The sequence below is a fragment of the Enoplosus armatus genome, chromosome 24, assembly GCF_043641665.1.
Source record: "Enoplosus armatus isolate fEnoArm2 chromosome 24, fEnoArm2.hap1, whole genome shotgun sequence".
In the NCBI taxonomy this organism is placed as follows: Eukaryota; Metazoa; Chordata; class Actinopteri; order Centrarchiformes; family Enoplosidae; genus Enoplosus; species Enoplosus armatus.
In genome coordinates this window covers 12,357,783-12,384,902 of record NC_092203.1, presented here as the reverse complement: position 1 = coordinate 12,384,902, position 27,120 = coordinate 12,357,783, and the positions used below count along the sequence as shown (strand labels likewise).

Sequence of the window (27,120 nt, the reverse complement as noted above, 5' to 3'; positions counted from 1 at the left end):
AAGAAAAAGATGCCATGTGACACTGAAGAGACGAGACAATGTGGGAAATCTTTAATGTTAAAAATATTCCATCAGTATCTCTGATGTCCATCGGGAATAAACATGAATCTGCCTAGAAATCAGAGACAAAAGACGCTGCAGAACCTGCCTGAGAATCCTGCTGTTTTTAAGTTTCCTTCAGTGCCTCAGTGATTAGTGATAGTTGTCCATCCATCCATGAGGACGCTGCAGACAGGAGCTGCTAACAGCTGATTCAGCTGCTGTAATGGAGACCATGTGACTAAAGGTGAGCAAATATAGACTACAAAAAGTGTAGCACACAGCTGCTAATACCTACAGCTACTTATCTTTATGCTAAAGCGTTAGCATGCTAGCATGAACACTGGACAGTTTACTGGGAAGATTATTTTGGTGCTTTCCCAACATACTGAATAAAAACAATTAGACATGCTCCAGAAGAATATGTTAAAGTACTTTAACTTGTCCAATTTAATCAAAAATGTGGTTTTAGTCTGAATAGTGTTGTTAACTTACTAGCCTGAAAAGGGTTCATTTGCAGACATGGATATAAAAACATGCGGAGGATACCAAAGACATTTCTTTAAATAAAAAAACTAATCAAAACTTCTTTATTGTTGAAAATCAATATAGAAACAAACATGTAGGAAAACATCAACAGCACAACCTCTCATTTTCTTTACAAAGCACAGATTTAAATGACTTTGTCCCTGTTTTACAATAATCTATGAGTACAGTCAAGGCTCCAGCTGAAACTTAAAGGCACAGTACAGTTTTATGTTAAGGAGACAGCATCCAACCAGGTGCTACATTGTTACCTTTTATAGCATACCCTGCCTCGATAACCCTCCACAATAAAGTGTTGCTTGTGTGGGAGGTATGGTGAGGATTGGTGGCAGGATGTGAAATGGCAGCCAAAAGCAAAACCAATTGTATGAGATGATTAGCACATTAGCTAACTCAGGACTACGTTTCACAGACATTTCAGTCACTCAGTGGTTCATAAAATGTGTTACTTTACACCCTCCTGACTTGTGATTTTTGAGTTGGACTGAAAAAGGTACCATTCTGTGAATTTGTATTTTCAAAATTCTTCCTGTAATTAATTTTATGGACACCTGAGAGACTGAAATGTCAGAGCTAGTTAGCCAGTTAGCCGTGAAAACAATTGGTCATTGCTATTTCCTTGCTAACCAAGCTAATCCCGCTTTAGTCATGCTCAAAATACCCACAAGGCAACAACTAATGTTTGAAAGTTCTTTGCTCGTGCACCAATACAATTTAGAGACTAGTACAGCAAAAGAAAAAAGGCCATGGTGAGGGAAATGCATCTGCAAAAATGTATTGAAAAAAATACATTCTCTCCATATACATATATACATTTCTGTTGTGCAAATTGCAAGTGAAGAAGCCTCCGGCCGGCTTTCAGCTTGAACGCTGAAGGCAGCGGAAGCAGCTTGGTTCAGTACAAGACATGTTCGATCAACACATCTGGTGTTTGATGTGGCACCACCGACTGTATAATAGAAGTGGATGTAGCCTCCGGGTCTGAAAAGTGAAGCCAATGCAGAAGTGACTTAAACATGCACTCTTTCTAATGGCCAGCAGGGGGCGACTCCACTGGCAAGTCCGATTGTATAGAAGTCTATGGGAAAATGACCCAACTTCTCACTTGACTTATTACCTCAGTAAACATTTTCCTCTCTAGTTTCAATACAATACTTCTTTTAAACAGTCTATGTTTGGAACTGACAATTTTTCAGCGTTTGCTCCAAAATGTGACCAAGTTCCCAAAAATGTATGATGAGTTGGAAGCACTGAATATCAGGGCTTTATTGTATTCTTATCATTACGCTAACCTGAATGTCCACATTAAACAAACAAAGTATTGATGAAAACATATTAAATATGTAAAATGTTATTATTGTAGTATTAAAGTTTAAATTAGGTTTATTTATTAGGTATATTGCATGAGGCAGGAAAATATCCAGCAAGTTTATCACATATAGTCCACATCAAGCAGCTCTCCTAGACACTGATCTGCTTGTTTAAGGCGCTTCATAGCCATTGGTTTTACTGATCAGCTGCCAGTTATTAAAGTAAGCAGGACAGTTGTCTGGTTAGCACGTCTTTGCTTTACGGTTGTACATTTAAAACCTTTTGCTTGACTGACTTTTAATGTAAATCAACTGGAATGAGCTCGACTGAAAACAAACGACATGTTCTGAGGAACAGCAGAAGCATCTGGTTGGACCTCGTGAAGAAATGTAATCAAAGACCTTTTGATAAATAACATCTCACAAGTTATGACAATAGTATTCCAGGGAGCCAGCTTCCCTTTATTTTAAAACAAAATAAAATATATCTAGCGGGAGTTTGCTACCCCCCCACACTGCAGAGAGTAGCCAAACCTCCACGTATCTTCCTGTTCTTCTACCTGTTTAGCCTTGTTGCTTGATAAATAGTAAAGATGAGGCATGTTTGCTATTACATATTTTAAAAGATGCTCTCTCCTTACTAATTCCCTGACGCGTATGTCCTGTACATGTTTTTACAGCACTGGGTAAAGGTGAGGCAGTTCAGAGGCCCGGCAGATTTGTAAGGACCCCTGCTGTTGTCGCCATCCCAGCCTGGACGACGATTCCTCTTCTGGGCTTCTCTGAGAACGACTCAGTCTGTTCACCATTTTCCGGGGATGGGCGTTCCACACTCGTACCATGAGACGTAGTTGACGTGGGAGTGTCCTCCTATCTGGCCGAAGTGGACGGGCTCCTGACGCATGGCTCTGTAGAACCCTGGAAAAACAAGACGTAATGTGTGTAAGACTTTCTTTTCACTTCAGTTAGAGGTTCAAAAGCTGCACAGGAGGAGCTGGAAACATTAGGAGTTACAGTGGTTTACTATCGGACAACTGTAGTACTCAGACAGATGCAGCTGAAATGTAACGTTGTTGACTCCTTGAAAATGAAAGAAAACACACTTGATGCACATATTTACCTTCTGAAGGAGTGTAATGTTATCAATGAAAACTGTGACAAAAAATATTTTTCAACAACCTTTTTTTCCACAACAAAAATGAGATGAAAACTAAAATTGAAAACAAAAGCTAGGATGAAAAATGTTAGGTGGTTTTACCACGAAAAAAGTCAAAAAACGAAATCAAAAGTAACGGACAAAATGTTAGCTAACGTTATCAATTTTTGGAAAGAAAAAGATCACAGATTAACCCCGTTTATTTAAAATAACATTGAAAAGGCAAGATGCAGCAACAAAACATCTGGGATGAACCACTAAAACAGTCATTTACAAAACGTTAAGCTAACGTGATCATTTTGTTATATATATCAGTCAGCCATCTTTGCTGTTTTGCCCAGAGATGTGTGAAATAAAGGGTTTACCAGGTCTGGACGGTAGCTGGTCCGCTCTGAGCTGCTTGCCCGTCCTTCCATCCAGGAACGAATCGACAAATTGACAGTGATCCTCACCGAAGCCGGTCTGATCTCCGATGTTGTGGAATTTACCTGCACAGTGAAACAAACGGATCAGTACAAAGCTAAAATAAACTCCTACATGAGGCACAGAATTTAAACTATACTCACCGTTGAGCGAGTCGCTCAGGTAGATCTTGTACCTGAGCGAGTTGCACAGCTGGACGCCAACAAACTTGCGGTACCAGGTCCTCTTCACGTACTGTTTGCCGTGGCAGTCGGAGTACGAGTCCGTCTTGAAGGGGAACTGAGTCCAGATGGCGTCTTTTCCTGCAGAGACAGGAAGCTTTGACTATGCTGTGTTGATGACCATCACCATGTGGACGACACGGTGGTATTATTGAATCTTACCTGAAACGTTCTCGCTCACCCGCGGGTCGGCTAATGAAAGGAAACAAAGGAAAAGAGAGTTTGACCACCGGAACCGACAAGAAAATTACTTCAGTCCCTTCTTATATCTCTATAACCACAGGGTAACTGGATTATTATGGATTCTTTTCATAGACGTGAACTTAAAGCTCCCTGGAAGGAAAGAAATTAATCTACAAACTGATGAGATGAAAGGAAATTTTGCAGTTTGTAGTTTATGAGCTGCAACCTTCTTCAAATCAAAGACTGCAGCTGCTTCCGTTAATGATTGACAACCTTTGGAGTATTTTGGTTGAAAGTGTAAAGCAGTAGAGTTGAGAGGTACTGTACCCGACTCTGTGTTGAAGGACACCGGTTCACTGGGAGGACCTGCACCCAGCTCATTCTTTGGCTTCACCTTAAACTCGTAACTATCAAGAAACAGAGAAATATATGAACTTATTTTGCTTAAATAGCTCAGAAGCAATTAGTGTTTTAACATCAACAGCAAACACACAAAGTGTCAAACTCGAATTTTACAATACAGGACTTTTACTTGCGTATTTCTCCTAACTCTAACCCTAGTATTCATTCTTCCCCAGATGTTCCCGTTCCCCATTATGTCCTTTAAAGTAATGACAGATGCTTATTTTGTTTGCACCTGCATTGTGTCAAAGTTACACAACAGTGTGTTTCAACAGGTTTAAGACCTCGAATGTCACCAACAGTTTCAGCTGAACTTGCAGCTGTGAGCTTTTAGACATTGATGTTGCTGCCTCGAGTCGTTCACACATGCCAGACTTCATTTCCAACCACCTTCCTTCACACCAAATAGTTTTCCCATATCCAGGCTCATTAAAACCTCAGTGAGCGTGACGGACAAACTCTGCTTATTTTACTCTTTGAACGCTTTGGCTTGACTCTGCAATTGCTCAGCTGCTTAGGTATGTTTGGACAGCTGAACGCAGCACGACTGGAGCACCGTTCTGTCAGTTCTGAACGCTCGCAGGACGAGTACAGAAATATTTCAGGAGGTGCAGCAGACGTCCTGTGTGTGGAGGTGATCAGGCCTTTCATAGCAGGACTCTTAAATCTTCTTTTTATAGGCTTGCTTTGATATAACGTAAAAAAAAAAAAAAAAAAAAAAAGATGGCATCTCAACCTTTTACAGGTTGCAAACCGGACAATAACTTAACATGGCTCAGTGAATCACGGTCAGATTAACCTGTTCAGAGGCCCCTGGGCAAACATTTGTGGTGCGACTATTTAAGTTTTTTTAGGAATATGCACCATGTGTCCAACTCAAAAATCACAAGGTCCTTCTATGAGACAGGACCACATTAACATTTAATAAAGCTATTATACTTTAATGGTGCAAATTCCACAAATAATAATTTGCAATAACCGTAAATTCTCAAATGGTGAATGGGGTCTTTATTTGCCTGAGTGGCCGAGAGAACTAGGCTTGCATCTGGGACAGGCCTTTATTTCTATTTTCCTCTGTTAATACAAACTCAACTCTTCCTCCATGTTTACTTGTCTTGATAAATTCAGTATGATGTCCGTTTCCACACCACTGGTTCCATTTTGCCTTTTTCCCCAAATGATGTAAAGTTACCATGAATTAAACTCAACACTTCCTCCAGCATATTCAAATTACAAGTGTTGCATCTGAATACCTGCTTTTATAGGAGAATTTACTATAATCAAATTACCAAGGCCAACAGACAAACAGTGAAGCTGGGCTTTTGGGACTCCTCGGGGTCTGGGGCCCTGGGGAAGTTGCCATTTTTGCCCAGTTGGTAATCCAGCCTTGCACACCTCTTTTGTGAGTTGTGACTGTGAGTTTATACTCTAAAATGGTTAAATAAAACTGAATGGTCAAAAACTGCAAATATGACAGCTTCCTTTATTTTGGACTGAGAGCATAAACCAAAGTTTATGATGAAAAGTGTCGGTGTGGATTTACTTCACTGTTACTGTAAAATGAACTGATTTCGCTCTGAAATGTTGCTGTTTTAAATGTCTTGTTAAATAAAGCTCTGGATGTATATGAGGGTGAATTCTATGTCAAGCGTACCTGCTCTCAGGTTTGAGGTTCTCCACAGCGGTGTGAGTCTGGTTGGTGGTCAGGATGGACACCTGCTCGCCATCGGGTCCTTTAGCGGTGGAGATGACTTCATACTCTAAGGAGAGGACAACAAAGTCAAGTCTGGATCAACAGAATCATGGGATACTACGCTTAACCCAGAAGAATGGAAGAAACTTCAGACCAAATCTCTTCACGTTCTTAAATATTTTAACTTATTTCTTCATACCGGTGGTGTCATTGTCAGTTTTCTCCCAGTCCAGGATGATGAAGGACGGGCATCCCTCCACCGTCACCACGGTGAGGTTGGACGGCGGAGACTTGGGCGGAGCCGTCACGTTTGCCTCACCGGGTTCGTCTTCAGGGAAGTAGTTGAGGGAGGAGGTGATGGAGCAAGGCTCGTCTGGTTTCTTCCCAGTTTGGTAGATGACGTGAGGTGCTTTTGGAGGAGGGGGGGATTGATTAGTCAGCATTTAGCTGGATATGTAGATAGAGCAAGGCACCAACACTGTCAGGGTTTGGGGTTCAGGTGCCTTTATAGGTTTTAAGCTTTCTTTTGGTCCAATTTTCAAGTTTTCCGAAACACAGTGTATGTGTCCACTTACCTACGTAACGTTTCTTGCCCAAGGCGTCAATGTCAGAAGCTGGCTGTGATTTGAACAGCTCAGAGTCCTCCCAGGTTTCCTGTCGACTGGCTAAATAAAGAAACAGACACAATTTTAGAATATAAATTCTCACCTTTCCGCCAAGTGGTGGTTGGTTTAAGACACAATTCTTTAGAGGTAACCGTATCTCTTGGGATAACTATACAGGTTTGAGATATTTCTTGTTTTAGACTGTTTGTTATTTCTGGCATTTAAAAGTCTCAAAAGTTTGAGTGAGTTTCCACCACTAAAGATTTGAAAACTCAGTATCCTTGAACTGCAAAAGGATTTCATTTTGGTGTCATTTGTTACTTTTTGACCCGGCATCTTATTAATTCATCACATTAGATACCGAGCCATGTATTTTATTTTACAATTATTTCAACCAGCTGGGAGATTTTGTTTCATGTTAACCGGTATGCTAACGACATGTTAGCCAATTGCAAGGCGATGCAGACTGTCTCATTAAATGACGGCTTCTATAGAAAATGAAGTGAAAATCTTCATACCAGCTGTTGTTGGTGCAGCAGTTGGGGTCTGTTTGCGTTCCAGTTTGGTTGGCTTTGCGGTTGCTGGTGGGACTTTGGGTTTCAGGATCGGCAACTTGTCCGTCTGCTTAAAGTTGTTCACCTTGTCTAATGGAAAACATGTAAACAAAATCTATATTCAAGACAAAAATAGAATTGTGACACTTGCTCTGGAAAGAAGTATCCAAGAGAACAGATGTTGTTCATCGTTTCTCGACTCTTTTTTAGTTCTTACCTGTTTCTCCAGGTTTCCCCACCAAATTTGGTTTCTTGTTGATTGGTATGGACGGGCGAGCAGGGGATCCTGGAACACGCAGAAGGTAAGACTTTTTTATAATCTACCACCAGCTGTTTTTCCCAATCTGTAACATTCAAATAACAGTTAAAACCAGCTCCATGTTTGTCTACAAAAGATGCTTTTTATTCATGAAAGGGTATATTTAATGGAAAACAGTGGAATAGTCCTTTCACTACCATCAACATAAAGTTCTTTTTATACCTTTTTGAAGTGGCACATTACACAATAGAAATGCAGTAAATCAGATTCAGGCATGTTTTGTCTGTTTCTGTCTAAATAAGGCAAAGAGTGAATCTTTAACAGCAACTTTCTAGCTAGGTGCTCTCTAATCTCCTGGAAAATCTGTTGTTTTCTCCTAAAGTAGAACTCGATACCCATTTCCAGGCGCCAACTGAACCTGAAAACATGAACAATCCCATGTAATTCGTGTGTGTTTTTCTAAAATCCAACATAGACCACAGTCCAGAACCTGCAGCCAATTACACCCCCTTCTCTCATTTAAGGAGAAGCCAAAATTCTTCACAATCAAGGAACTGACCCGGTTCCAAAACTAAATGGAATAAATGTGAAGCCAGAAACATGAAAGATGATGGAGTCCTGAAACTTTTTAGCTCGTAACATGAAACAATACAGGCACATTCCTTTTAATCAGTCACATGTAAATATGTATGAAGGCAGAAAAGACGCCATACTGCCTGTAGTGCTGTGCTTTGGTGAATATTTGCTGTTCTTTTAAATATGGTTTGCTTGAAATTATTTGGGCTTCAAAGAGCTCTTTTGCTTTCTTTGTTAAAGCTTCTCTTATTCTTGAACAGTTAAATTAAAGTTCCCTGTCAACAAAACATGGAACCATTCGATGTACAATCTGTTGAAAATGATTCAAAGGAGTGCTCTATACTGGAAAGTCATAGTGGAAACTGTGCTGTAATTATAGCAATGCCTTCTGATTACAGTACGAGACTAAACAGAATAAATATTGATATGATATTCTCTTTTCACACACAAACAATCCTGCAATAAAAAGCAAACAGCGGTTTCCACATTCTGATGAAAACAGCTTGATGCACGCCATGCTGTCCCGGTTGCGTGAGGCTTTTCTAAACACAGCATCATGTCTGAAGCTCATCTCGTTCACAATGCTCGCAATCAAGCAAAAAGCAAAGGCTGAAGCACGTGGCTCAAAAGGTCCAGGCGCCAGGTTCATCACAGGCTAATTCCAAGCAGTTTCTTCTTTCATTTTCTGTGGCGAGAAAAAGTGCAAAGCTCTGCAAAGTGAGGTTCTTAAAAGTAAGCTAACGATCAGAGGAACACATACTTTCCGAAAAGGGAAAGTATTTTCCACAGGCTCCGCTGAAGCTTCTGGCCAAAGCTTTTAAGCTGACGACCAGTATATTTTTTCATGGTCCTTTTTCAGATTTGCCTCTGGACACTTAACACGACCAAACCATGCAGTCTTGGCATTGTAGAGCAACTGAAGCACCAGTCAGCACACGGCATGGGCAAGTTCTGGGTGCAGACAGGCAGAATTCATGCCTTTACCAACCATAAAACCGCTCTTCAACGGTGGGATTCGAGCGGCCAAACACGTCAGGGAATTCAGACTTCTTGTCCTCCAGCAATGAGTTGTTCACTGCAGCAGGAGAGGCACTGCGATTAAAACTGGGGTCTGCCTTCGACACTAATTTTCTAATATACCTTTTAATTTATCTGAACACTGAATCACTGATGCCAAAAAAGTGTGTCTTAGACTCCTCAAGCATTCCACTGTTTTGCATTTTGATCATAAAGTCCGGGAGGTTCCTGTTAAAATGTTCTGGATCAACGTCTATCCAGATGTTAACAGACAAAAGACAACAGACCAATGGATGACACCAAAAACCAGCTCATGCCTTCTGCACAGGACGACCATGCACACCCGACCCCAACCTCAAACCCAGACATTGAAACACCCCCACCACCACCACCACCACATGGAAAACAGAGTGACATAATCTGCTGCTGTTACTGGACTTATGTAACCAACTCAAATAATCAACCTCCAACTCCAACATCTACTTGATTATTTGAAGAAGTCCTTGCCAGAAGCTGAAAACCTGCAGAAGCTCAAGTTGAGACAGCAGACATGTCGGGCAGAAGGCAACATGGACGGACAGACCAATGGATGGATGGATGGAACATAAAAGTATTAATTAACATAATGGATGGAGACAAAAACACCAACATGAGCTGCAGTGGAGGTGAAGATGCTGCAAAAGCTACTGAAGGGTTAATGATGAAACACAAAAAGACAAGCGAGGTCTTTTTTACCCAGTCGATGTCTGGACCATAAGGCTGGTTTAGGCGGGGAAATGCCCCGGTGTGGCTGTCCGTTTACTGTTGGGAGAAAACCGAGTGTTATGAAGGGAAAGAAACTGTCTCTGGAAACTGAGCCTGACACGAGAACAACCGTTCAAGACCTGTGGGAACATTTTTGAGCTCTAACAAATCATATTCATCTTTCAGCCAGTCTGCTTCTGGAGATGAATCCACGGAGATCCCACGATCAGATTTTTCAAGGCAAATTAAATTTTCATACTTAAATTTAAAATTAAAAACTTTGAGATTGAGTCTGGTATATTGCCTGAGCCTTGTGTGATCGCACAAATGAACCCTCCAGACTTTAGGTAAAGAAACTTGAAATGGACTCGTTTGGTTGTTCAGCTGTGAGGTTCATTTAGCAGGTCACAGTTAACTGACAAAGTGGATTTGAAAGCACGTACGTCAGCAAACAAAAGGCAAAAACAAACAGAGTCAAACTGTTAGTGTTGAAAATAGAACCACAGTGTAGAGCCAATTTCAACCAGTTGGGCTTTTCTTTCCTTTGAAATGAAAAGAATATTCCAGCAAATCACCAAATACAGAACTAGGATCCAGTGATGTCAACACCAAACCAATTCAACACCCCAAAGTCAGTTGCTTCACCTTATAGTGCACCAGGAAGCCACAACCAATCTCAAAGGAGGAACGTTTCTGATAAATTGTTCCTTCAAATTACTAATTTGTGCACTCTCCTCTGGTCATACATGACTTTGACTTAATTCTTGCCCTTTAAGGAGTAAATGATGCCCTCAGATTACATTTCTCTTGTGGAGGGCAGAAATACATCTAACAAAAGATGTCAAACAAAACATTGTGTATAATGACCAAAACCCAACCCATAAGTACATATCTCAAAAGTCTCAGAGGGAAGAAGCAAATTGAAAACAATGCAGGAAAGTTAGGAAGAGCCAAGAAACAGGTACAAGGAGGATTACCCCCGAGTATCCCAGAGGTCGGGGATGAGTTACTGGGTCTAGTGGAAGAGTGGGGCTGTCTTAGGCCATTAGAAAAGGGAAAGAGGGGGTTTCTTGATGCAGGCCTCATGGATCTGACAACCGTGGTAGCTGCCGGGTTGTAGGGCTGCAAAGGCAGAGATGGAGAGAGAATTCTCTTGCTGCCTTGACCTAAAAGATCAAAAACAGTTGCAGTGCCTCAGTTACAATCTGATCTCATCTTTATCTGAGTTGCCAGTCAAGCGAGCTTGCAGCAGCCCTGAGCGGTGATGTTAGTGATGGAAGTTTTACTCTAATGGACCATTAAATTCAAAGTGATTCTACAAACATGAAAAAAAATGAGTTTGATGGGATCATGATAAGTCTTTAAGCGCTCACAATCTTGGGAAACCACAGTCATTTAAGCTGCTGATGAGTTTTGATGATGCAACCATGACTGTAAGATTGTGTGCTGCATGCAGACATTGGAGGCCATGTTGGATGAAATGTGTTTAAATGGTGCAATTCCTGGAGCGAGCAGCCATTCCTGTGGACAAAAACTTCATTGCAAATGTATCTGGAAGCTTGAGGGAACAAGATGGTTGCGCATTAACAGCAAACACAGATGGACAGAGCAAGACTGCCTTTGATTGCAAGACACAGGAAGCATTTCATGAGGGCATTATTACCCCAGTTGTTAGCTTTGGCTCTGTCATTTGCCAAAGCTGATCTCAGCAGAGATGATCCGTCCTGTGATTTGCCGAAAGCTGTGAGGGAAAGAGAAGGTTTAACACCACAAAAAACCTGACATTCTTTGGTATAAGAGATGGTCCACAACCTGTTAAATTAAAAGCAAAATTAGAAACAATACTTTTTTGTAACGACAGCCTGGGAGTCCATCAAAGAAATACTACGCCTTGAAAAAGTTTATTAGTGTCAAGCGCGAGCTTAATTTTCAACTGTTTGCAGATGACGCTCTTATTTTCATGGAGGTGCTACAGGGTGTCCATTAAAGTCACAAAGACACAGATCAGTCTCACTGACCATAGTCCAACCACAAACATATTTTCATTGTGACTGAACAAATCATTCAAAAATCACCATTATCTTGCGAAGAGGGTATGATGATAAATTGAGGGCTGAAGGTCATGATTTCCAATTGTAAAACAGCATTTCATTTTTTACTTTTTGCAGGTGATACTCTTATGTTTGTTGAGGTCCTACAGAGGAGCCATATATTTGTTTCAGTGGGGGTTGTTTTTTTTTTAATTGTCTAACCACAAACTGATTGTAATTTAACTTTCTTTAACTTGTCTTTCAAATACAAAATACAACATCCAATGCACTGTACAAAAAGGATTTTCAACTTTCCAAAAGAAGGCTTTGCATTTTGAGAGCCATGATTTTTAGTTCCGAAATGTAAAACAGCAGTCAACTGATACCAGCAAAGTCTATATATTGTTTCGTGGAGGTCCTACAGGGAGCTCATTAGACTTAAAGACCCAAAGACAAATATTGGTCCGTTCATGTTTTTCTCAAAGCAGCAAATGACTCCAGTGTCCTTTTGCTGAGTGTAAAGTAAATGGTGATGTTTGAAAGATTGGTTTAATCACAATTAATTGTTTGCAGATGACACTCTTATTTCCATGGAGGTCTTCTGTCTCTACAGTTGCTTTACAGCACAGTCAAAACAGGTATTTTGCAACCACAACCTGATTTTCATCAGGATGCAACTCCAGTTCTCCAAAACGTGGTGATTATTTACCAAAAATTAAAATAAAAAAAGGGAAATTGGTAGGTGGAAATTACCAGCAGGGTTATGAGGCTTCTCAGGTGGATTAGTGGCCGCCTTAGTAGTCTGCCCCTGAAGTGAGTCACCATTGGAAGGTAATTTAAGGAGGGGGGAGGCTGTGGCGTTGGCAGGAGGGGCTTTGGTGGACAGGAGTTGGGGAAGGGCAGGAGGACGATCCGCTGGTCGGTTGGTGTCGTTTCTAACAGTGTTTCCTTTGTCTGGGGCAAGAGAAGAGAGAGGTACTGTGATCATGGGATCATCATCATCACCTTAGGTTTGATTTAAGACACCAAATTCTTGTTTTGGGTTGATTGAAAATTTTAATTCAACGGACATTCATTTTGATTCACCTCATCATCTCCAACACTTATGGAGAAATGAGTAAAGTCATGTTTTTGAAAGGTTGGAAGACTTTTCAATTTTCGTTGAAATAGGACTGGGTACATGGTCAAATGATGCTCAGCCCTACTTTCAAATTAAAATCTTTGATTGGCAAACAAATGTCCAAAGGATAAGGTTTTGGTCCCATAATCTTGTACCTCATAGAAATACAGAAAAGTCCAGAAGACATTGTACTTGTGAAGAGACAGACAGAGGGGACACGAGTTTTGCAGAACGACTTGTGTTGTCTTTCCTTGGTGGGAAAATCCAACAACGTCTGCGTCTGAACTGGCTAACATGCAGTCCTGTCATGCAGACTGATCGAACACGGCAAAGACTTCATGAAGCAATCACAGTGAGGACTGAAGACAGGGACAGATGGACAGACAGACAGACAGACAGACAGGGAGGAATGAATGATCTATAAATGTGACTGAGTAATACTGGCTTTACGGAAATCCAGTGCCTAGTCAACTTAATTGCTAAAAAAGGAGGCTTGACTGCATAACAATCTATAGGGTAAATTAATTTTAAATTCTATTGGAGAACCCAAACTTTCCAAAGAGAATTGGAAATTTGGGGAAACTTTGTAATTTTCTCCAAAATTGGTGTAAAGGTGTACGATTTATTGTGATATGAAATCTACAGTTTAAGAGATTAAAACTATGACTGGATAAAGATCTGTGTCATCCGAGGAGATAAAAATACTGAACATTGAGGAAAGGTAGACACGAAAAGTGACAGTGAGACAACAGAACATTTTAGGGTGAAAGAAGAAAAGCAGAAGAAAACTGACGGCTTCAGATGCACAAACGAAGCATCGCTGCTGTCACATGACCTTAAACAGCGTGGTTTACAACACTAGCCATGGCTGGGCTCAGGGTGGGCGGGGCAAAGTGAACTTACTCATCAGACCTCCAGTGACATCATCTCCACGCCTCGTATCGACTTTCTAACTGGGCTCAAGGCATGCTAGCATGCAGCCAATCACAACAGCTGCACGCCCCAGACCCCGCCCCTCCCAGGTGCATGACTGGGCTAAGCTGAAGCACGTAAAGACAGGCTGCGATTGAAGCTGAATGATTAAAAAAATAAAGGAGCGTCATTCTTGTTACCGAGTGACACATGAGGCCATTTAGGCTCAGCAGAGCCAGGCAGAGGTAAAGTGTCCTGGCGGCTCTCAGGTGGCGCTGTGGGAATAATATGTTTAGTTTAGAGGAAATAAATATGGAAATAAAAGTGGTGAAAGTATAGTGACAAATAATGTATTTGTTTGTAAACCCAGTTTAAAAGAAGCAGCCACAGAGGTCGCGTTTGACTGGTGGATTCCACATCGTTTAACTCCAATGTTGTTTTAAGGTTTCCAGCAAATTGTGACGTGTTAGTTAGCTACAACTGGTTTAACGTTTGTTATTTTAACAGCTTCGGCAAAAATGAGTCTGACGTTGGAACCACAGAAAAAAAACAGTGGTCAGAACCCTAAAAATCACAAATAAATGCAGATAGTCCAGTTTTTCTTTGCTGAGACGTTATCATTTATCAATCATTCATAAATGATACTATGATTGATATTAAAATGTGGTTTCAGGCTCAGAACTGAAGCCACATTTTCATGTCAATCATAGTCGTTTTGGAGGCTACATTTTCCAATCAGTTGAACCCGAGTGGGATGCTTTCTTTTGAGGTCAAAATCTCTGCTGCCCTGAGTGGAAGAATAAAGAGTAAAGTGTTGAGAGGAAGTGACGTGTTGTGTGTGGAGGAAAGAAGAAGAAGAAGAAGAAGAGATAATCACCAAAAGAAGTGCGAGGAGCTCCAGGGAAAGCCGGGTTTTTGAGCAGAGGAGAGAGCCGAGACTGCGTCCTATTGTGAAGAGCTGCGAACGAGTCGACAAATCACAGGAAATAAAAACATGATATATTAAAGTGCAAAGCAAGTTCTGTAGAGTCACTAACTGCTGAATCAACAGAGTGAACTCTTACTCAATATCTCTTAATAATTCCAATTTCATTTGAGATGTTCTTGTTTTTTATTTGAATTTCTATGTAATTTGTGTTCTTGTCATAAAACCAATCGGGAATATTGATGAGCTGCAGTCATCTGGTCATAATGGCCCTTGGACTTTAATAGTTGAAATGATTTGTGGAAGATACGTAGGTAAAAACTCGGATCATTCTCTGGTTACCGTTTCTAAATCACTGTAATGTGACTATCTTTGGGTTTTTGGCCTCTGTTACTCTAGTTTGTAGACTAAACGATCAATCAGACAAATCAAGAGGTTAATTGATACTTAAATTATTAGTTGCAGCGCTACAATCCCTGATTTTGTTAAAGGCCAAAGAAATAATGACACGTTCCATCTCACATCTGCTTTTATATATTTTACACTTCAGGTTTGGGATGTTTTGGAAGCTTCCTCCTGCAGACTGAGGGTTTCTAACCAGCCTGAACATGTGGTGATGTCTGTCAGAGCTTTTATTCTCTGTTTTATTATCATGAAAACAGATGGAGGCGGATTACACAGAGCAGTCCAGCATGTACTGACTGTACATACCTGCTATTAAACAGATTCCTTGAACAATGTCAGGCAGAAATAATGACTGAGCAGCAACAAATGCTGCCTGAACAAGTACAGTAATACTGTAATTCAGTTAAAGAAATCACAAATCTTACCGGGACGAGGAGGGAAGAGAGCGTGCGGTCCAAGAGGTTTCTGAAAAACAAAAAATATTAACTTCAGGCTCATGATTTGTGTCTAAAAGCATCTCAGTCCCAGAGTGAACTGCTTTAAAAAACCTTTGACCCCTTAAAGAATAAACATAAAACTGTGTGTCTGCTGGGAGACCTGCATCATGCAGAGGGGCCCACAGGAAACTAAGCATGTCAGACATGTATGGAGTCACTGGTCTGTGAGGTCTTTTATGTTGAAGCAGTCTGTGTGGGTCGAGCTTTTATTCTGAAGCTACAGAAAGCCGGAGTACAACAGGCCTCTGTTTCAAAACTAAAGTTGGAAAATGTTCTTGGAAATGGTTTGTATTCGTTCAGAGTTACTGAGTTATTGTTGGTTGTTATTCTCAGATCGTCACAGTTTATATTCACATTCAGGTGAACGCAGCAGGTTACGTACCAGCGGCTTTGCGAGAGGATTGCGCAGCTTGTACGGCTTCTGCGTGTTCTTATCTGTGAAATCCAGAAAAAAATGAATGAAAATCAGTGTGAAGTGAAACAGCAGCAAAGTTAGCATCTCATTTAACCAGGTGGGTTAATTGAGGAGCGAAACAACAGACAAACTCAAAGTAAAGCATCCAAAAAAGCAGTGTTTTTGGTATAAATTTGAAACTGTCCCTACCTCTGTCTGAATAGCTTAGCTTCGTAGGTTTGCAGAAACTGCTGTAAACTTTCCTGCATGATTTTGTTTTTGGTTTCTACACAAACACCAACAACATTAATTCCTGTATCTTTTACAAACTTGGTGATAAGTTCGGCTTATGAGTTGAGGGATTGAGTGATAAAACTAAGATTTAATAAATGCATTCCTTACTGCCCATGTTGGTGTTGTGGATGACCGGTTTGCTCCATATGCCGCTGCGGTCGTCCTTGTTGGAGCGGACACCGAACTCGTACGGCGTGTTGGGTTTCAGGTTGTCGATGACCGTGTCGCTGGTGGGGCAGGTCTGATAGATCCACTTCCTGTTCCTCTCCCTGTAACGGATGGTGTAGAACCTGAAGGCAGACGGGAAAGTCAGCGTTATAATCAAAAGTCACGCGAACTGCAACAAGGTCTTAACCAGCCAGAAGGTGGATGGACCTCAAATCCCAAGAAGGCAACATAATGCACAACCGCTACTTGCAGCTGCATTAATTAGTATCATCATCTTACATAGGATTGTGGCAAACGGTTGTTGAGATATGTCAGTCTGGACCAAGGTGGGGGACCAACCGACTCACTGATGGCACCATCGGAAAATGTTGGACGTATTCTGGGGTTTTGCCGAATCGTCCAATATTCTTGACATTCTTCTTTGGAGATAGGGTTTGAGACGAAATCGAGTCAGGCACCTCATCACGAAAGGCTTCTAAAAACTGAAGACTCACTGTGTTCAGCTGTAGAAATGAATTCAGTTTCCCTGACCACAACACAGAAGGCGTCAGAAAGCGCCTTCCTACGGTTTGTTGACTATGACGACGTTGGCGTTAGCCAGGCGCTGAACTCCAGTTGTCATAGTCGTCAAGCAAAACCCAGAGGTGCTGGAGAACGACAAACAAATGACATACACAGGCCGACGGCAAGTCTTCAGCCCGCGTGGTTTCTCTCTGGCCGTCTTTAACCGCCGTGACCTCAGCGTGGAAACAACTTCTCCCATTAGGCGTTGTTAATTCTGGCGGTCAGAACAGCCGATCTCCACTTTCACTCCCTCATGTTGTGTTTTTCAGAGCAGAGCTCCAAAACCTCAGAGGCAGCAGCCAAACACTTCACAGAAGGAACTGACATTAGCTTTTAATAAGACGCCCAGAGTGGCAGAGGACGCTGGGTCAAGCTTTCCGACAGCTTCTCCAACTTGTTTGACTGGGAAGGGAAAAAAATGGCTTATTGGAGGCAGGAGAAAGCGAGAGCTGATGGAAAAGAGAGCCGGTGAGTCCTAGTCGGTGTAATATCACTCAACACAATCGAATGATTCAAACACAACAGCAGCAGAGTTTCAGGATTTCAAGTCGAACCATTCGTCATCTTGATTGGTCGAAGGCTTGGCGAGAAACAAGTTTCTTCAGTGCCCGTAACTACACATGAAAGGAGGTAAAAAGCTTCAGGAAACCAAAGACGTCCTGTCAAAGAGTTTGTATGAATGGTTTCATAATCAATCTATAACATATGTGAGGCACCTTCAGATGTAGGTGATCCTGCTCGGGTGAATCCATCATATTTTACCACACAGCAGGTCAAACTGCCTTTTTCATCATCAACAGTTTGGTGAGCTTTTTCTTTCCCTATTGTTCAATATCTGAAGGCCTCAGTCTGCTTCAAACAAACTAGGTTCTTACAAAGTCTCGTCCAGTCATGTCCAAAGGCAAAATCCCTCTGAATTGGGGCAAAAACCCTGCCGTCACACAGTCCCTCTCTGTGTTGTCTGGGGTTGGAGGATCAATCATACAAATAAGGATACAACATTTTGTCCAACCACATCTAAAATGTCTAAGATAATCCGGCTCTCACCCGTCCTCCAGACACTCGTTCATGATGTTCCCTTCGTAGGGCGTCTTGAGGTAGTTGCCCCAGGACAGCAGCACCGCTGTCGGGCTGACGGAGCCGATCACCAGGTGGAGCGGCTTCTCCAGGTTCACCTTCCCTGTGCACACAAGTGAGGACAGAGTGAGACATCCCGCTGGTGCATACAACAGAATAATCAGGAAGTGGCCGGCGTACCTGTGCAGTGTTTCTTCACGTCGTTGACTGGGATTGGCTGGACGGCTACCAGGTACTTGGGCTCTGCGTCTGGAACAAAATGTGGATTCAGGTAAATGTTTAGGAGATCGGATCATTTGGTTTCACGGTCTGAAAGACGTCAAGCGTCTCAGACCTGGAGGGAAACAGTCTCTTTGTTTATTGTTGAAAATGTCTCCATAAAGTTTTCCTCTTGTGTCCTTCTGATCTACTTCTGCTTTTAATGTGAAAATATCTGACTGTTCACATTTGTTCATTTGGCCGCCATTTTGTCCATTTGGTCAAAACTAGATGATCAAATGGGCCCCAAAGTCCCCAAATTCATTGTGTTGGTTTGTGGTACTTTTTATTAATATTAATGGCTAATTTATTTGTGCCACTAAAGCACATTAACACAGCAGAAATGATAAAGACCTTAAAGCAGGTCCTGCAACTATAGCAGGACCTGGTACAGGACCAACTGTCCTCTCTTTGCTCATGTCTCAGTCGAGGCTCTAGAAATGTGTCTCAAACGACTTAAAGATATTTGGTGCAAATTAAAGAGCTCAAACCTCCACAGCTGGTTTGGATTCACGTGGCAGAGACATCACCTCCTTTATATTTGATATTCATCTGAACTTGAATTCCCCTTTAATTGTTTAAACTGTCCAGACACAGAACAGAGTCTCAAGACTATCAAGTCCGAAATCAAGTCCAAGTCCTAAACGTTGTGTCCTCAAGCTCAAAACAAAAACAGTTCAGTGAATTTGAGCATTAACATAAAGAAAGTTTGGATTTATTACTTCCAGATAAACTTTATAAAGATGAGTCCCAACTAATACTGCAAGTACTACAACAGTGTACGACGTGTACTGTTGGAACTGTAGTTTCTCCTGTTCATCCTCTCAGCTCTGAGGAACAGGAACATGTGAGGAATGCTACACTTGATGATGATGATGATGATGATGATGTCATGGTGGATACGCAGAGCAGACGCACAGATGTGAACGATTACAGAGACTTTGTGAAACACGAGGAGCTTTTAAACTCTTGTTTCTTCTCATGTCAGATACAAGTCTGACATGTCTTTTGCTGCCAGGAACCAAAATACAAGAAAAATGACAGATGCGTCTAAAAAAGTACAAATCTTGAGCGAATATTATTATGGAACAATTCAAGGTCGTAAAACCAGACTTCATTCTAAATTAAAGGATTTTAAGACAAACCTCTGGACTGATTCCTCGAGCTGTTTTCCCTGAAACAAACTCTGAGAGGTTTCATTCATCTCCTGCCCTTCAAAGCTTCGTACGCTCCACGACAGGTGGAAACATGCCCCTCCCCCCTCCTTCCCCTCCTGACCTCATCAATCACCTGTAATCACCTGTAAGACCGAGCAGAGTCAGTGTTTGTCTGAGATAATCGTCTTTTTCTTTTCTTGTCTTGTTGGAACATTAATCAGCTGCATTTGTCTCTAAAGTCAGGAGGGTTAAACACAGCTGAGTGTTTTTATTTTAATCTTTTCTTTTCTTTGACTTGACCTGAATAAATCTTGCTGTTCTGAATCTTTGAAGCTTGCATTCTACATTTTCTGATGACGGTGGAGAGATGTTAACTTTGTAAGAATGCCCTCCTGCAACAGAGTATAGACAAAGAAACAAGTTTCCCTGCAGAGGAAACAGTGAGTTATTGAGTCCCATGTGGCTGAAAAAAACAAAACCAAAAACCACCGGCAGCGTCGGATTGAAAGAGTCAACACTGCGGTCGTCCTCCTCCCTGAGCTGCTGATGGATGGTTCTCCACTGAGGGCTTTTAACCAGGAAGGTAAACACCACATCAAGTGTTTAAGCCCAACACCACAGCCCTGCCCACATGGTTTGATTGACAGGTGACGTCAGGGCAGAAACTGCAGTGATGAGAGATGAGCGATAAAAATTGAGACAGAGATTAAATTTGAAGTCTTCCAGTGGATCTCAAACTTCTGAAAGTAAACTGTTTACATCTGTTTGTCATTTATCTTCTGGGTTTAATTCAGCCACAGAGTAGAAAGTAAATGCAATATGGAAGACCAGGATGTCTGATTTTTCCAGCAGCACTTGAACACAGCACGTCATATGGTGCTAAAAAGTAAAAAATTATGGAAAACCTAAATTTGAATTATTAAAATGAAAGATTCAGTGGAGATTTGGGTTGTTGGTGATCTGGCTACCAAACTTCAGCCAAATTTTGGGGCGTTTTGACTTCCAGACTTACCAACATACAGGGAGAGACTGGACCAAATTTAATGGCTCTCGACCCTTTTTAGGAAAAATAAGGCTTTCCACAGTCTACAACTTAAACAAAAAAAAGTATCCAAAAGGCCACCACCAATCTTCAGCCAAATGTGTGTTTTTAAACACAGCACAAAGCTAAAGTCTGTGCACTCTCATCAGAAAGGAAACCAGGCTCTCACAGTTCATAAAACTTCAAGAAAAACATCCAAAATGCCAAAACATGCTTCAATAATTTATCTCAAAAATCTGCAAGAATGCAAAAACATTTCAGCCTCTAGAGAAAATCAGTGTTGAAGGGCGACTTTCAGCAGGTTTTCTGTTAACCCTCTCGCTGTAGCCGATGATACGCTCCCTTAAACACATCACACCATCATAACTTTTAGTGTTTTCTGGTCCTGATGGGATAAAGATTCTTGGCCGAGCTTCAGAAAAAGGATCAGAGCCACCTGCTGCTGCTGTGTGCTCAGCTTCTCAAAGCTTCTCACGTTCTGGTTTTCCCCAAAGTGTTTCTGCAGAAACTCACTGTTTCCCACAAGTATGAAGGTTCTGACATATAGGTTTAATGGCCACATGAACAGAAAGAAACTAAATCTTCATTCCCACAACAGGAGAAATCCTCATTGACTGCAACATGTTTCAGTTCCTGCTGTTAATGTTTATTAATCGGTTTATCACAGTGAAATTCTCTTATTACTGCTGCACTAAACCCTGACTTATAAATGTTTAGAAGATTTAGCCCGTCTTACCCATCTCAGTCTCGTAGGGTTGTCCATTCTCGGGCAGCTGGATGAACTGTTTGGAGAACATGCTGCTGCCGTAACCCAGAATATAACCCTCCAACTTCACGTCCGGACTCGGACGCACAAACTTCATCACAATGGTGTCGCCGGTGGCGTTGATCCGAACCTTCATGTTCTGACGCCGCACTGAAGAGAAGAAGAAGAGAAGACAGAGTTTAGTTGAAGAGAAGAAGAACTGGGTGATAAGATGAGTAGAAGTAAAGAAACTTATGGAGGCTTATTAACGGCGATGATGGGATACTATCTTTTCTTTTTAAGTCAGAATTATGAGATATTAAGTAGTCAAAACTGTAACATTAAATAAAGAATTACACTTTTAAATCAAAATGATAAGACACTAAATACGAATGTACATTTTATATGTCAAAATGATTAGATAGTATGCAAAATGTAATAGATTCCAACTAGAAAATGTACACTTTTCAATCAAAACTATGATATGGAGTCAAATGATGACGTATCAAGTACAAATGTATAATGTAAAATGTATAATATTATATATATTTCTAACAATCTGGAAACAATTCTCTGAATCCTGCACGTTTTTCTTTCCTTCTGCCAGTGAGCCAGGGTTTCATTGCCAAACTGTTCTGCTAATTAAGTCGCTCCGGTCACATTAGAACAAATTAAAGATAATTACAAGAGAAACACTTTAACAAACGAGACCAATCAACTGAAGGGAAAACAGACAGGGACTCATACTCTACAAGAACTCGTAGAGCCGCTGCTACAGATTACTGGATAATTTCACCTCCTCATCTCTCTGAAAACAGAAGAACTGAACGAGGCTTCATTGTAAGGCGTCAGAGTCCAAAAAGGTCGGGAAACATTGACTTAGGTGCTATTTTCGAAACATGCTCGCAGTGAGGTCTGAATGTATTAGTATGACATTTTATACAGATATTCATGGTCCTCTCAGGATGAACTGTAAGAACTCTGGTGATCCTCTGACTCTTCATCAGCGCCACCATCAGGTCAACATGTTCATGTGTCCGATACTTTGGTTTATGACCAAATACCTGCAGAACTGATGACGTTCATCAGCCTCAGCTGGACTGTGTTTACTGCTAACGAGCTAATGTTAGCATGCTAACACGCTAAACTAAGACAGTGAACATGGTAAATATTATACTTGCTAAACATCAGCATGTTAGCACTGTCATTATGAGCATGTTAACATGCTGGTGTTAGCATTTAGCCCAAAGCACCACGGTGTCTGACTGCAGCCTCACAGAGCTGCTAGCATGACTGTAGACTGTTAGTCTGGTTTATTTTAAATAATTTCTTTTTGCAAATGTTAGTGTTTTTCACATCCAGAGAGTTCAAACATACCAAGCATCAATTTCAGGAAGAAAATAAATAAATTCTCAGTTTAATTATCAGTATCTGTAAAATACTCTCTGTTCTGTAGGAAGAACCACAGTTTGGTTTGGTCATTTCTAAGAGGAATATCTCCTTCAGAAAACAAACCGTCTATATCTTTGTGTCTTTATGATTTCCCTCAGAGCCTGTGGACCAACAGTTAATGAACATGTTTGGCGTTCAAACAACAGATCAACCCAACCTCTGCTTCTCCAGGGTTCAAACCCAACATTACCGGCGTCTTCTAAAGTTTTAAAAAGTACAGAATGTTTCAGTCCCACATGGTTTTCTCAGGAACTATAAACCTTTTAAGTTTTCCAGGACTCAGGGACTCTGATGATGCACAGAAACAGAAAACCACGACAGATAAAGACAGAGGAGAAAAACGCTGCATGAGTTTACTTTCATCATTAAGGTACTTTAAAACACTCCTTGTCAGAGTCATAACTGAGTGAAATATGAACACACAGACATGAAACACATATTGTTAGATTCAGTGTGACTCCCAGGATAGCTCTGATCACTGATGTCCATCATTAATAAACGTCCATAAATCCACTTATAAATCACAGAAAAATGACAAAATTAAACCCTTCTAGCTGCAGAACCTGCCTGAGAATCCTCCTGTTTTTAAGTTTCCTTCAGTGTCTCAGTGATCAGTGATGGTTGTCTGTCCGTCCATGAGAACACTGCAGACAGGAGCTGCTAACAGCTGATTCAGCTGCTGTGATGGAGACCATGTGACTACATGGAAACAAATATAGACTAAAAGAAAAACCGGGCTCAACAGCTAACTCACTTAATCCATAGCAACATTATACTTCCTGTTTACATCCCCACAGCATCATGGGAACTGTATTTACAAAGCTTAGAGCATGATTACCCACAAATAAGGGTTGGTCCTCCTCATCCTTGTTTAGGGAGAACGTCTGATTCAGCAGAACTTGGAGTCTCTTTAAGTTGTTTATGCAGCACTTTCCCATCGACTCACTCAAACATGATGAAGCTGTTAGAGTTCATCTGCCGTTCGTTCAGAGACTAAATAAACCGAGACGATCTGACACTTCATGTCCCCCTAAACTGTCTGAAGCTCCTTCATGTGGCTTCATGAGCTCTTCTTTTATTCTCTTCTATAGTTTATAACAGCCAAAAACCTTCAGTCTGGTTCCTGAAGGATTAAAAACTGAAGGGAAAAGCTCGTCTCAGCATAAAGAGCTTATTAGCTGCAGTGAAATGAGCTCCTGATGTCGACTTTTAGGACTATGTGTTCTTAAAGAGACGCTGTCCTCCAAACTCAACTCCAAATGTTCCTTGTCCTTTTAAGACTGAAGTCTTGTGGCTTTTTAGTCAAAGAAAGGATCCTTCTTGATATTAAATCAGGCCACTACGAAACACTAGTGGACCTTAAAACTCCTAAAAGAATCAACACGTATGCATCTCAGGAGCTTAACAACAAAACTAGATAGCAAAAACCTTTCTAGCAATGTTAAGAAGTCTTTACTTTCAACCAAAATCCATTCAACTTTTTTCACTTTTTACTCAGATATTCTGCTGCTGTTACTAAGGATTGTACGGAGGCCCAGAAATCCCCCAAAATTATTAGTTTGTTGACAAAATAATCTACGAGGTCGGTTTAGTAGCTGTTCTGGAGCTTTCAATCATAATCATCTGTCTTTTACTCAGGCTAAAAAGTGCTTAATCTTCTTAATCTTAAGAAATCTTTATCTCTCATCAAATTCCACAGAAAAGTTGTCACATTTTACTCAGATATCCTGCTGCAGCTTTGGGATCTATGGAGGCCCAGAACTCCCGTGTTATTTTCTTTTCTTCTTGTACGCACAAATTATCATCTTGTCAAGATCAAAACATTAGACATCTGAAAATAAAACAAAACAAAACAAAATTTGAATCATGAGTTCAGGTCCTTCGATTTTTGCTGGACATGTGTAATGACGCAGCTCAGTCTTGGCAGCAGCCTGTCGACATGAAAGACGTCAGGCCCCACCTCAAAGAAAGTCCTCCCTCCTAACTGCCTGCATCACATCTCACTCTGTTGTTTCAGGCCGACAGCTGCAGGACTGTGGACGATGTGCAGGAGTCAAAACAGTCTCATGTGAATCTCATCACTCACATTTGTCCTGAGAGATATGGACCTTAACTAAAGTATTCAAACACAAGAACGTTCTGCAGTCCTGCTACTGCACAGTACATGCAAAGTACTACGACAAGAGACATACAATTACACCACAAACAACAGAGAGTACGAGAAATACCACAAAGAGTCACGAAAGTACCAACAAGAACCAAAATAAGTATAAGAATTACTGTGCTACAAAAAAGTAAGACAAAGAACCATCAAGTGTACATCAAAGTACTAGAAGGAACTGCCACATACCACCACAAGTACCACCAAGAATCAAAAGGAACAAAAAGTACCACAAAGAACTGAAAAATGTACATCAAAGTACTACAAGAAACTGCCACCACAAAGAACTTCAAGTATCAAACATCCTTAAGTACCACAAAGAACCATAAAGTACCACATTTTCTGCTTCATACTTCGACTCCAGAAGCAAATGTGTGTATAAAATATGATGCATTATTATTGATTGAAATAACAAATAGTACAGCAGATACAACACTAAAACACTGAAGAGTAGGGTCAATGAGTACTTTAAGTTTTCTGATAATACTTACATAGGTTTACTAAAGTAAAGTTTGGAATGACAGCACTTTGATCTGTAACAGAGTATTTCTACATTGCTTCGTTTACTTAAAGTAAATGTGAGTGTGTGCAGAGACACATTTATTATCACAAAACACGTTTCGAGTGAAACTCAGGAAACAATCCTGGATTTCACTTTCTGCTGTTTCTTTCTTTCGTGGCAGCAGCCTTGTTGAAGCTTCATGAGCATCAGGTCGGTCATTTAGTGCTTCGACTGTGAAGAGGTCTAACAGCTGGATACGGGTGTGTCCTGCTGAAACCTGTTGGTTAACGTCCTCCCACCTCCTTAAAAATGTATTTTAAAGAACAGTTGAAGAAACAAAGGAGCCAAACTTGTAACTTTATTCTTTTGCGACATTAATTAAGTGCTCACACTGTAGTTTTGTCGCTCATAAACGTCCATATAAAGCAACAAAACATAAAGAGCAGCAAAAACAAAAGGATCTCTCTCGCTGTCTCTGTTGTTCTTGGCTGTCTCTCGCCTGGTGAGGTAATCCCCTCCGAGCCTTCACATCAGACCACCTTGTCGCTCTGACACTTTCTCCCTTTTTATCTTCTTACATAACTTTAAAAGCTCAATGAGGCAGAAAAATCACAGGTTATATCACGAATTAGCCCCGCCCCCCTCCAGGAGAGCAGCACACCTGCCTGCACATCGAACATCAGACCAAAAACCAAATCCAGTTCAACAAGCGTCCAAAACACACTCAGGTCTCACAGAAGTGCAAACAAGTAAAATTCTGTCGACTCAGCAGAAAACTCATGAGCGATGCACTTTATTACAAGCAGGTACGGAAGACGAAGCACGCCAGAAGCCTTTGCTGAATGATCGTAAATAATGAAAATACAAGTTTCCCTAGGATTTAAACAACCTCTTTATTAAACTTGTCAAGCTGCTCAATGAAGGAACATTTTGATTTCTGAAACATTTTCAGCTCATAAACGTAATTTCTTGGGTTTTAATGTAAGAGAAGCATTTAGTGACGTCTCATTTGTCTTTTCTACATTCACTTCAACATGTTTCCGACTTTAATTCATTTAATTACAAGTTTCTTTCCCCTTTGTACAATTTCCCCCCGGGGATCAATAAAGTATTTCTGATTCTGATTGAGCCAATTTATGTCCCATTTTCTTCCTACGTTCCCTCTTAATTTATCCATTTACTTCCACCAAACCCTTGCATAGTCCTGTCTTGTTATAACATATATCCCACTTCTACTTAATCTACCCTTAGTGTCCTTCACATTTATTTCCACTCTTTTTTGCACTTTTTTTGCATTTTGACTTCTAAATTGTCCCCTTGTTTATTCCATTTTATCCACTTTTATTTGTTTGTTTCCCCCATATTACCGTTAGATCACCCATTCACTTCCACCCTGTTCCCCTAGCTGTTATAATTATTTTTAATTTAACTTTCATTTAAACCCTGAAAGTTTCGTTCCTTCCTGTTGTTCCTGCTGTTTTCTGCTTTGTCTTGTCATCCTGTGTCTTTACTTTTTTGAATAATAATAATAATAATATCTTCCCTGATTATCCTAATAATTAAGTAGGATTAGTTTTTATGCTTCTTTGTGCACTTGCCTCTGATCCTCTGTGCAGGGATGCCGTTGAGGAGAATCGTCCCTCCGAGCAGCAGGACGAAGCCTCGGAGGAGGAGAGCAGCGCCTGCCAT

At 40.9% G+C, this 27,120-nt stretch overlaps 1 protein-coding gene across 1 annotated transcript; it reads right to left on the bottom strand.

Moving 5' to 3' along the window:
* Positions 1-2,358: 2,358 nt before the first annotated feature.
* abi3bpb (ABI family, member 3 (NESH) binding protein b) lies at positions 2,359-27,120 on the bottom strand. Its single transcript, XM_070930481.1, has 24 exons — positions 27,030-27,120; positions 21,308-21,487; positions 18,295-18,363; positions 18,085-18,217; positions 16,414-16,595; positions 16,000-16,052; positions 15,546-15,585; positions 14,668-14,748; positions 13,991-14,065; positions 12,512-12,712; positions 11,392-11,469; positions 10,706-10,894; positions 9,720-9,785; positions 8,956-9,042; positions 7,350-7,418; positions 7,097-7,222; positions 6,549-6,638; positions 6,173-6,382; positions 5,935-6,040; positions 4,206-4,285; positions 3,858-3,887; positions 3,618-3,776; positions 3,417-3,539; positions 2,359-2,813 (listed from the first exon to the last, which is right to left on the bottom strand). The coding sequence occupies exons 1-24, from the start codon at positions 27,118-27,120 to the stop codon at positions 2,698-2,700; spliced, it is 2,634 nt and encodes an 877-aa protein (XP_070786582.1). The 3' UTR covers positions 2,359-2,697.

What these genes read in the sequence shown, in the direction of transcription:
- abi3bpb (XM_070930481.1), bottom strand. Translation starts at nt 27,120, where the DNA reads ATGGCAGGCGCTGCTCTCCTCCTCCGAGGCTTCGTCCTGCTGCTCGGA. An exon ending in GGGGAAACCTGGAGAAACAG is followed by an intron (nt 7,223 to 7,349) that starts GTAAGAACTAAA and finishes GTTTTCCATTAG; the next exon opens with ACAAGGTGAACAACTTTAAG. An exon ending in GGGCAAGAAACGTTACGTAG is followed by an intron (nt 6,383 to 6,548) that starts GTAAGTGGACAC and finishes CTCCTCCAAAAG; the next exon opens with CACCTCACGTCATCTACCAA.